Source organism: Vigna umbellata, chromosome 6, assembly GCF_029865625.1.
Source record: "Vigna umbellata cultivar VRB3 chromosome 6, Vumbellata_1.0, whole genome shotgun sequence".
Taxonomy (NCBI): Eukaryota; Viridiplantae; Streptophyta; class Magnoliopsida; order Fabales; family Fabaceae; genus Vigna; species Vigna umbellata.
The window spans coordinates 4105696-4117565 of record NC_142170.1 but is presented as its reverse complement, the minus strand read 5'-3'; the positions used below and the strand labels follow the sequence as shown (position 1 = coordinate 4117565).

The following is an 11870-nucleotide window of genomic DNA, read 5'->3' as shown; positions in this document are numbered from 1 at the left end:
AGTCATGAGTGGTTGAAGGGTGCAAATTCTACACTTTTTGTGCTGCAAAATTGTGCAGTCTAGTTGCGCGAGTGTATCTAGCTGAGCAAGCAGAACACTTCTCACTGAGCGAGTGTAGTCGTTGAGTGAACATAATCCATTCTCTCTATTTTCGCACAGCGAGTCATGGTGGTTGAGCGAGTGAGCTTGCAAACACTTTTAGTTGAGCGAACATACTTGGTGGCTGAGCGAAAATATCATATTTTCAACTAAGTTTTTATATATTTTCTTAAAGTGTGTTCAATGTATGTGAGTGTTTGAATTATTGATTTATAATACTTATTATGAAGTATGAATTGATTTATAATATGAAGTGGAAACAATAATATGTATATGGATTCAATGTAAAGGTGAAGTGATATCAATGGTTTCAAAGTTATGAAAGTTAGTTCCAAGGTGGAACTTCTTTGTGTGGTTCAAGTATTATTAGAATGAATGCAGGTAGTTTAGTCTTAAGGGTTATCCTAAAACTATAATGGTCTTTCATTCTAGAGTAGAGAAAATTGACAAATGTGGTGAGAGTAGTAGGAGGTCTTAGTCTTGGATGCTTCCAGTATGATCCAAAGCGTGGAACACACTAACCTTGTGAGTGTGGTAGGGTGAAACCCATTGACAATGACTTTGTAAAGCAGTAGATGTCACCACAAGTGTACAACCCGCTATAGCTCGACAATCATTCTAAGTTCGGACATTCGGTTTAGGTCCTTGCATATTAAGATGTTTGGATTGGTGAATGTTACATATTTGATTTAAGTGTGATATGTTATAAATGATATATTAATTGTTTTATAATCTAGCTTACCCTTATGCTTTTGTTTGTGTTTGTATGTTTTGTGTTTTCTTCTTTGCTATGATCATCTAGTAGGTGTGAGCAGAGGGAGATGAAGTTTCCGTGGAGTAGACATTAGATATAGTTTTGGTATCACTAGTTTGTATATAAAAGTGAGTTTTATAGTTATTTTGGATGACTTAAACCTTACTTTATTTTCCTATCTTTGTTAATTGTTCTTGTTAATATTAGACTTGTGATGACTCTTTTATATAATATATTATTATATTTTTGGAATGTTACATATATAAATACGAAAAAATAATAATAATAAATATTGTGACAAAATTGAAAAAGAAAACATATTAATTAGAAGCATATACTATAATAGTATTATGATAAAAATTATTTTATTTTCTAACCTCCAAACAAAGTTTAAATAAAAACATCAAAGTTTTATATCAATAATTTGTTTTAAAGTAAGATATTTCTAGCAAATTGGAATTAAATATGTTTGAATAATTTATAATTAAATTCTTTTCATTTTTTAAAGATTTTATTTGAATAGAATAATTAAAGTATCTTATATTTTATTTCATTTGGATAAAATAATTATTTTCTCAATAAAATTTTATTTAAAAATATTTATTTTAAAGATAAAATTTTAATGTTAAAATCGTGTGTGTGTGTATGTGTGTGTGTCTGTGTGTCTATGTGTGTCTGTCTATGTGTGTGTGTCTGTGTGTGTGTCTGTCTGTGTGTGTGTATGTGTGTTTGTGTTTGTGTCTCTGTGTGTGTGTGTCTGTGTGTATCTGTGTCTGTGTCTGTGTTTGTGTGTGTGTGTGTGTGTCTGTGTGTGTGTGTCTGTGTGTGTGCATGTGTGTGTGCATGTGTGTGTGTGTCTGTGTCTGTGTGTGTCTGTGTCGTCTGTGTGTGTAAAGAGAAAGTGAAATTTAGTTTTTAGTTTTTGATTTTTAAATATAGATTGATTTTCAAATTCTATTTCATATGTTATTTGAAATACTTTTTGGAAAATAGTAATCCAAATATAAGTAAATATTTACGCAAAAAGTTTTTCATTATTTAAAGAAAGGTAAATCAACATATCTTGATTTTCTTTTTAAATGAAATACTATGAAGATTCGATACTAATAAGCAATAACAAATTTATATAAAATATTATAATATTATATTCAATCCAAAATTTTAAAATAATAAGTTTATCTTTATTTCTTTGTTTCTATACGTGAAACTTTAACTTACATTTTGACTCTAATGTTTGTTTATAGATATTTTTTAAGTTTTTGAAGCAATTATTCGAATAATACAAAAATTAAGGTAAAACAAGTTAATATTTTCATTTTATTTTAGTTGATTTTAGATTTGATATGGAGTTAATCCCGAATTGATGTTGGGTGAATTATGATGATTCGATACATTATAAAGTAATTAGACTTTGAACAATTAGAGTAATCATTTTGTGTATAGTATTTGAGTAATTCATATTTGGATTAGTTGAATTTGTGTTGTTTTAAGAATGTTACAATGTGTAGAATTTTGGATATTATTATCATTTTCTTATTTATACATAAAGTTGATAAAATATTTTGATTTAATTTTATTTTAGATTTTCTAATTAAAGTGTAAATTGTATTTATGGTGTTGAGATTATCGAGTTGGAACATAAATTAGATTATGATTAATAAAAGTAAAAAGTTATTAGACTCTTCAAAATACTATACTATTAATTGTTCACCTTACAAATTTTGTCAATCACTTACATGTCAGAAATAATTGTATTTTGGACACGGTAAACATGTTAGCATGAATGTTTTAGTTAATTTTATTTGAAAGTTGGATGAATACATGAATAGTTACATGTTTAAGTTACTTGATTTATAGCTTAGGTTATGTGAATTTTTGGTTTGTGATAGTTATTTTGAGTAAGATAATATTATCTTAATTTTGAAACATTAATGTAGTGCTAAATATTGTTTAAACTTCTGTATGGCATTGAAAATATTATTTGATTGATCATAAGCTAGATGATGAATCACACCATATGATCAATGATATATTGTGCAAAATCAAGTGATATGTAGAATACACTCGAACGCTCAAGTCATAATCTTTCTCTGTAGGTCTATATTAATTCAAGTATGAATCAAAAGTGGGTTTACCTCCAAATTAATCAGACCAATTAATTTACCTCTTAATGATCATGAATGCAAACTTTAACCACTTAGCCATTACAATATTAATTGCGTATTAACTTTGCTCAACGGTTGTCGGGACCGAACGACTGCGAAACTCTTTCTTGCGCTTGGACTGTTTGGTCCTTTAAAGCTAATATGTCATCTTACCTTATCGGTCAACTGTAAGTCCACAATAACACTATATATCAATATATCAATCTTTATTCATTTGATGTGAATCTTTCATGTATTTTATGATAAACAATTATCAACATTATTAATATATTCAATTGTATTATATATTTAATATTTAATACAAATGTTAAATTGCCCTTTATTTACGTGTTTTGGCATGGAAGCAAATACTTATATAAATAATAAAAGAAACTAATTTTCACTCCACAAAGTTTAAGTATATATACATATTTTGTTGTTTTAAATTTAATTTTGTAACACGTAATTACATATACAAAATAAATGTATTATATGTTCTCTTTTAGGGTGTCACATACCTAAAATACAAAATATTCTAACAATACCAAACATTTATGTCGTCATACGTTCCTTTCTCCGCAAAACAAGGCCTTAGTAATATTCCAACATACCTTAAACGATTTTCCCATGTTCAATTAAATTATCTCACATTTTAAAATATACCATTTCTGTTAAGGAAAGCAATTCAACTATATTTTTTTTTTCTTTTTTTTAAGATATTTTTTTTAAACAAAATCATAATAAAAGTTCTAAAATTTAAAATAGACATCACTTCACATGTAGCAATTGATTCTAAGAACTCTTAATTTACCCTAATAGCAGATAAGTCGGTTAATTTTATGATTTTTTTTTCTCTGATGAAAAAGGAAAAACTGTCACAAATTCTGTGGACTTTGCCTAACAATCAATTTAAAGTGGCCTACCAATTGTCAAACTTTTCGGCGTAGCCTTATTTAGATTCAAAACCCAATCTTTTTATGTTTCTTTCTACAAATTTTTAATATATATATATATATTATAATTGTCTTGGCCTTGCAGGTCCGCCAAACTTAGCCTTTAATTATGTCACCTTCAAGGTCTGTTTTAGCTTCAGTTCCTACTTACTAGGCTCATATGTTTTCAGTTTTATGTAATTTATACGAATGATATAAAATTAACGAACATCTCACGTAGATTCATGAATAAATTTATTGTATACGAGTGAGTGAGTGAGTGTAAATATAATCTTTTAAGTTGATTTTTAAAGTTAAATTAAATTTAAAATTCATTTTTTCAATATAATATCAAAATTATTCCAAATCTATTTTAACTATATTTAATATTTGTTAGATATATTCTGTGACCCATTTATTAATATCTAGTTTGGTGTGACTTTGATGAAGTTTAAAAGTTATTATTTTGGTAAAAAAGTATAGTTGATTGATAAAATAAGTGAAAACTGAAAAGTTAGCATTAAAAAAATGATGCAATGACACCTATTGCATAAGAAGCAGCAATGACACCTAATAGTTTGAATAGTTTAAGGGTGTGTATGGACTGGAGTCAAAGAAGCCGGCCAATAACATTTGTTATAGAATTTTGCTCTTTGATTGGTCAGTTTATTGCATTGACATGAGAAAATAGTTTATAAGTCACCGTCTGTGTATGTTTAGGGAACATATTTCTCTTCACCAATTGGCAATGGACAGCTATAATTATCAACACTGTAGAAATTTATCAAAGCATGCACATCCCACTATTTCAAGATAAATAAAATAGCATCGTGGTATATTTTAATGTGCTCTTTGTCTGGAAGGTTATTCCATGCTCTTCAAGATGTATATAAATATGTTCAATAGTGGTTTTAGGACACTATGCCCCTTTCATTGCTTCAATATATATCTACTTTCTTTTCTTCTGTGTCACTAAAAAGCACTAAAGTAAACTTTTTATTTTATAAATCAACCACTGCATCAGTTTGGAAACCCCCTTTCTTGGAACATGCATGCACCATGTAACACTTTTACTTTCATCACATTTTACCTAAGGAGAGTAATTAGTCTAGCTTTTGAAAGATTATAAAGTAATTAATTTATTTGTAAGTAGTAAATTGATCTTTTATCTTTAAATGTGTATTGTATGAACTGTCGTGACGACAAACAATAAAAGGTTGGTCAGAATATTAATAAGATTAATTGTCAAAAATAATCAAGTTAACTTTAAGCTAAGTTAGGGATACATGAACAGTAATTGGGTCAACTCTAATCAGAAGTCTATCGAAAAAGTTTAATATTTAAGTAGTTGATTATTTAATTATGCATTTATTCAAACAAATACTCATTTGAGTGTTAGAATGTTTTCTACATATGCCACCCAAACAGACCAAAAGATGTGAGGATGTCTAAAAACTAAATCATGACCAGAACAAAAAATAAGAAGACACTTCTTACTAGAAGAATTAATTTCCACCCCACAAACCGAAACAAAATGATATAAGATCTCCAAAATATATATACTTGTTAAGAAAGAGTTTGATAGGAAAGATACAACATGAATAAGATCTGAGTTCAATTACATAAAGTATTGATATTATTTCCAATCCAAAACTTCAAAGTAGTAAATTAATAGATCTTTATTCTTATATAATATTCCATTTTCTCTTTTTATTCAACTTAAACTCTTGCTTGAATTTCGAACAAAGCTTGGAATTGAGTTATGATGTAAAGAATAACATGTTTTGGAAGGGAGGGTTATGTTGTTTTTTTGTCTTCTTATGATAGTTACAGAAGATGTGTAGATGTTGGGTGTTGTATGGAAATTCCATTGATAATATCTCTGGTTGAAGAATTTTGTTATTGTATATGCGAATTCTGCAATCATGTGAGTCCACCAATAGAAGCGAAGAACAAAAAATAGGGTCATTTTCAGAAAAATAGATCATGACTTCACTTTAATTTTAGTATATGGTCTCTTTTGTTGCAGAAGATATCACATAATTTGGTATTGCGCTCTGTCATGTGTTCATTGCTATACTCATTCTTCAATGCTTACTCATTTCCCACTTCAAGGTGGGCATGGTATCTCACTTTCTCTCTAACACCCATTTGCATTTTAATTTCTCTCACCCATTTTAGCACCTCATCAATCAAACCCTTTTGGGAAAAAACCTCTTTTATTAATCACTTTTCATTTTCTCTAATTAATTACCATAAAAGATCATGTAAAAAAAAAACAAAACTTTTCATTTTCTATGCAGTCCACACTTTGACATATAATAATTTATCCATGCTGAAAATTGAAAGCATTATATGATGATTAATGATAGCCAGTACAGTAGGTTTCTTCATTGACACTTAACCAGGTAATAATAAACTGACAACTTTTTTATTTTCATGAGAAATGAATAAATTCTGCATAACAGAAGGGTTTAAAAATGGATTCCACATTACCCTAATAATGATCATCCATTAAAGAGTAATAAATAAATTCTTAAAAGCACTGTGTGACTTTGTCTTATTGGCATTTGGTCCCCATCGTCTCTTCTTCTTCTGCTGTCTATCTCCTTTTTAATGTAAATAATATAAATCAGAATTTGATTCCCTTTTCTTTTTTAGCTTTTCAAGATTTTAAAGTGTGGAAAGAAAAATCTAAACCACTAACTCAAGTGGAGATATTTGAAATTACATGTTACCAGTCAGCAGCTTTGTACAATCAAACTTATATGGAATCCACAAGTGCTTCCTCCTGCTGCTGCTGCTGCACTTTGTTTTTCGAACTGATTCCCATAAGCCATTAAGGTACAAAACACTCATTAAATAATTCATTTAATTAAGCCCATTATCATCATATTAACATGTTAATTATTTCTTACTGATGCAGATATTTTGAATACTGAATGTAAATTCAAATAACTCAGCTTTCGTGTTTCAGTACCAGTACAAGATGCTTTGAAAATTTTAACAAAAGAACAATCCAACATGAGAGGATCATGTTGCAAGACAGAAAAAATTAATGAAAACAAACTATAATAGGATATGATTAAGATCTATATAATATATGATTGTTTTTTCTTACAACATGATTCTCTTATATATTAACCACTAAAAAAATTCCTTATCCAATATAAACTATTGCCTCATCAGTATATGTTTCTCATTCATTCTGTTCTGCAGTCAGCTCTGATATGGTAGAATACTATGTAATTATAATTTTTGTTTATTTAAGCAGATGTATATATGTGTTAGCTATATATTATTAATACACTTTTGGAATATTTTTTTTCATAATAGTTTAACTTTACTGAAATTTATAAAATTCTGCAACTCTTCATTAATTATCATGTATTTTAGTTAATGATAAAAAATATGGTTCTGTAACATTTTGATAACGTTTATCATATAACTGATTGAGAATATGATTAGTTTTATTTTTGAAGTATTAATATCAGGCTGCAAATTGAGATTCTTTTATCCTTTTTTATGTTCTTTTGTCAAAAAGTTCACGTATGCATTTGATATATTTGGTGTGAACATGCAGGCTAATTTTACAAAAAGTCTCATCCATTTTATCTTTTATAATATTAAAAGGTTTTTTTGTGTGTAAAAAGAAGAATTATTTTTAAGAAAATATATTAGAAGTTAGAGTTACATTTCAATTTGAATACATATTCAAATTGAATATGCAATTCAAATAAACATTTTTCTGTTTCTTAATTAAAAGAAAATAAGATAGTTAATATGCATGAGCAAAATATTAAAAATGCATTCAAAGAAATTGATTATAAATAAATATTCTCACTATTCTGACTTAGTTCTGTGTCCAGACTTGTACCAGTGACGCAATACAGAAAGACTTTATTATTATATTCCTACTTGTTTCATATTAATTTTTTCCAATAAATTAAATTTCAATTAAAAAATACATATTTTAAAACTTTTAAAATGTACTTAGAACTTGTTATTTATGATATTCTTATTCTTATTATTATTATTATTTTAAAAAGTTATTTTCAATTATTTTTATAATCTTGATTTTTATTAAATTTTGGTTGATGAATTATACTATCATTTTAAAAAACTAAAAAATGAAATTGAACTAAATAAAAATTAAAGATTTAATTAATTTTTTTATAAGAATTAGAAAACAAAAAGAATTCTAACCTTAACTTAAGATGGAATTTTTTATTATAAGCTTAACCCAAGTTTGAATACAATAATTTTTGTATTAAACAAGTTATGATAAATTGACTGAACGAATTTCAAATTCTAAAAGTAGGAAAAGATGTAGCAGTTAGTATTAACTTATGTGTACACTTATAAAAAGAAACAAGTTATTCTCCAAAATGCAAAAAACAAATATGAAAAAATATTCTTTGAAGTTTTGAACACAAACAACATTATATTCTCTTATTTGATCTTCCCTGTCATTTTATTTGTCTAAGTTAGGCAGGTTGCAAAGTTAAGTGGTTTACATATCCATGTGAGTATTTTTGTATCTGAATTACAAAGCAACATAAGATAACAGAACAGAACAGAAAGGCAGAGAGTCTAGGAATGAATTGAAACATGGAACATAAATATCCCATCACATATGCAAATGCAATAGTCTTGGCAGTTAGGTTTTCAAGTCAATGTCACAAATATGTTTAACACCACAAACAATGATAGCTTTGCCAGTGGTGTGGTACAGATGCCTCATACCAAAATTCCCAATTCTAACAATTCCCTTGCCTTCTGTCTTTATAAATCCCTAGTCTTGTTGGGGGTATTTTCTCTCTAGCCAGCAACACCCTCAAGCCCCACAAAAGAAAAAATCAATTTTTAAGGGAGAGAAATATTTTATTGCTCAGAAAAAGTTTGAATAGTATGAGAAAAAGAAACCAAAAAAAAATAGTATATAGTATAGTATAGAAAGAACAGCAAAGCACAATAAGCAAGCAACCCTCTTTTCTTTTCAACCCTCTCTTTCATTCTCTTGAGCCTTGTTTTTCACTCTTTCATGTGTTTCTTCTCCAATCCCCACCCAAATCACCCCTAACCCTTTTGGTTTCTCTCTTGGTTTGGTTTTTGGTTGAAGGGCATGGAAATCAGTTCAAGGTTTCAAGAAAGAGAGAGCCACCCTTCTCCTATGAACTCTCCAACAAGCAATGTGAGCAATTGCATGAGCAGCAGCAACAGCAATGGCATCCCAATCACAACACCACCCCTCACTCCCAAGACCATCCCCAGATCTGATTCCAACCCCTACCCTACAACTTTTGTCCAAGCTGATACCTCCACTTTCAAGCAGGTGGTCCAAATGTTAACTGGTTCATCAGACACAACAAAGCAAGCACAAGATCCAGTGCCTCAACCACCACCACCTCCACCATCAAGAAACTTCAACATCCCCCCAATCAAGACTCCACCAAAGAAGCAGGGAAAGCTCTATGAGAGGAGGAACAGCCTCAAGAACAGCCTCATGCTCAACACCTTGATGCCCAATTTTGCTAGAAACAACTCTCCTGGTTTCTCACCAAGAAATAAGCCAGAGATCCTCTCCCCAAGTTTGCTTGACTTCCCTTCCCTTGCTCTCAGCCCTGTCACCCCATTGAATGATGACCCTTTTGACAAGTCCTCCCCTTCATTAGGAAACTCATCAGAGGAGGAAAAGGCCATAGCAGAAAAGGGCTTCTACTTGCATCCCTCTCCCATGTCCACCCCCAGAGACTCAGAACCACAGCTCTTGCCTTTGTTCCCACTTACCTCACCTAGAGTCTCAGAATCACCCTCCTGAGGAGATAAAGATAAGAGATTGTGTCCTGTGTTGTGGATGATTTAGATAGAGAGAATGGTTACATGGGTTTTTGATTTGAATGGTTTACGGTTTCCTCCATCAACAAGGTACAAAGCTTTGGTCTAATTGTAAAAGTGGCTTTCATACCATGAAATGGCAACTCTTTCTTTATTCTCCTGCTTTGTTTTCCCACCTCAAAATATTGGTATCTTTTTCCTTTCCATAAATGAAAGAAGCAAAAAAGAGTGTCTTTGTCCAATGATTTTTTTTTTCTCTCCCTGTTTCATCTAGTTCTTCAAGGGTCATTATTGTTGTTAGGAAAACACACCTTGAGAATAATCATAAGCCAGGGTGTCTCTTTTGATTCAGTGTGATGAATTCAATGAATAATGGTCTTCACTGTGTCTGTGTTTGTGATTGCTTTGTCACACCAACCACCACCTGTGAAGTGTGTGTTCGGATGAAGAGAATCCAAAGATGGAAAAAAGAAGAGAAGACAAGGGAATGAGGTTGCTTGGAAGGGACACATATTACTGGAATTCAGTGATGGAAAGGACATAACCGTATCCTAAGTTGTCATCATCGCAGAAAGATGCACCAAAAGGAAGGTGGGTGGGTTAACTTGATGAAGGGTGGGAGGGTCCCTCTTCTTGGTTATATGCCAATTTAGTCTAATCAGTTTTCTCAAGTAACTGAACCCAGATAATGATAATGTGTTTTTGCTTCTTTTCTATTTCTCTTTCTTTTTTGCTGACACCTATGGCTAGAAAAACCATTTCTGTGTCAGTTTTCAAGTACAATCTGATCAAGAAGTAAAGCAAATAACACTTTTCTTTCTTTGCTTCGTTTTTAAATGCAGAACATTTATGCATAATGTCAGTACCCTACTCGTACTTGTAACAATAATCTAGACATAGCACACTTATGTGTTCATCACAAAAATTGTATCTTATGTAAGACTAATGCATGTTTATTGATCACAATAACTTTCTGTGTGGCCCGCATAAAGAGGCTAATGTTTTCCTAGTACTAGGGAAACAAAGACCAAACTTTTAACAACATAAGATGATGATAACACTTGTGGTTTGTGGTATGAGAAATCAAACAAGGTAAACGAATTAATTGTAGTTGTGGCTCTCTAACATGCCTGTGCAAGAGTGACAGGACTATACACACATTTTGCACAGTCTGAACTTCTTTTTCTTTCATGTTTTTTACCTGTTCTTACTGAAATCCTGATTAAGTTTCACTATTGTGGAACACGGGTCAAACTTTGAATAAATAAATATAGATCAATAATCATCGGCAGGGATGATTTTAACGTTTTCATAATTTATTTCATTATAATCACTGCATTAATTTTTAATTAACATATATAATTAGTCTTTACGATCATTGAAACTGCATTTTATGCAGTAATGAAAGTCATAAATTCTATACACACTGTCAGCAAAAATTAAAGTAAATGCACCATCATGAGATCACCAAATTCCAATAGTTTATAAAATAGAGCACCTAGGAAGCTTTCTCCTCTCTCTTTCCATTTTCCCTTTCTTAGTTCTTGTTTTGTTGATTTAAATTTTCTTATATTGTAATGGGAAGCATTGAAGAGTAGACAAAATGACAAGAGTGGAGATAAGATAGAGAAAGTGGGACTTTTGTTACAATCATCATCCTAAGAGAAAGTAAGGTCGAAAAGAAACCATATGTAAATAACAAAAGAAGAGAAAATGTGAAGACCACCCTTTTTCTTTTCTTCTCCCTTTTAGACTTTGTTTTGTCATTTAGGTACATCTAGGTTGGACCCAGCTGCTAGTGCTGGTGCAGTGAACAGTAAACTGCCAAGTTATTCTATTTTTCTTCCTCCTAGTTTTTATACATCTTCTGCTACACCACTTCTTTTCACAAAGATAGCACCTAATTAGGTAGCTTGTAACATGACCAAGTTGCTAACACTATATGATATATACATATATACCACAAACAACTGAAAAAACAAGCTTGTAGAAATTCCTTTTTCATAAACATACATAGATAGAAAGAAAATGAAATAAAAAGTATGGAACGAGATGAGTAATGACAGAAACATGCATAAAGAAAAATAAATTGTGTATGCAGAA

At 30.3% G+C, this 11870-nt stretch overlaps 1 protein-coding gene across 1 annotated transcript; it reads left to right on the top strand.

Annotated features, from left to right (window-relative positions):
- The first annotated feature begins 8658 nt into the window (after positions 1 to 8658).
- LOC124832957 (VQ motif-containing protein 4) lies at positions 8659 to 10604 on the top strand. The gene has a single exon (XM_047307310.2). The coding sequence runs from the start codon at positions 9055 to 9057 to the stop codon at positions 9748 to 9750; it is 696 nt and encodes a 231-aa protein (XP_047163266.2). The 5' UTR covers positions 8659 to 9054; the 3' UTR covers positions 9751 to 10604.
- Positions 10605 to 11870: the final 1266 nt, after the last annotated feature.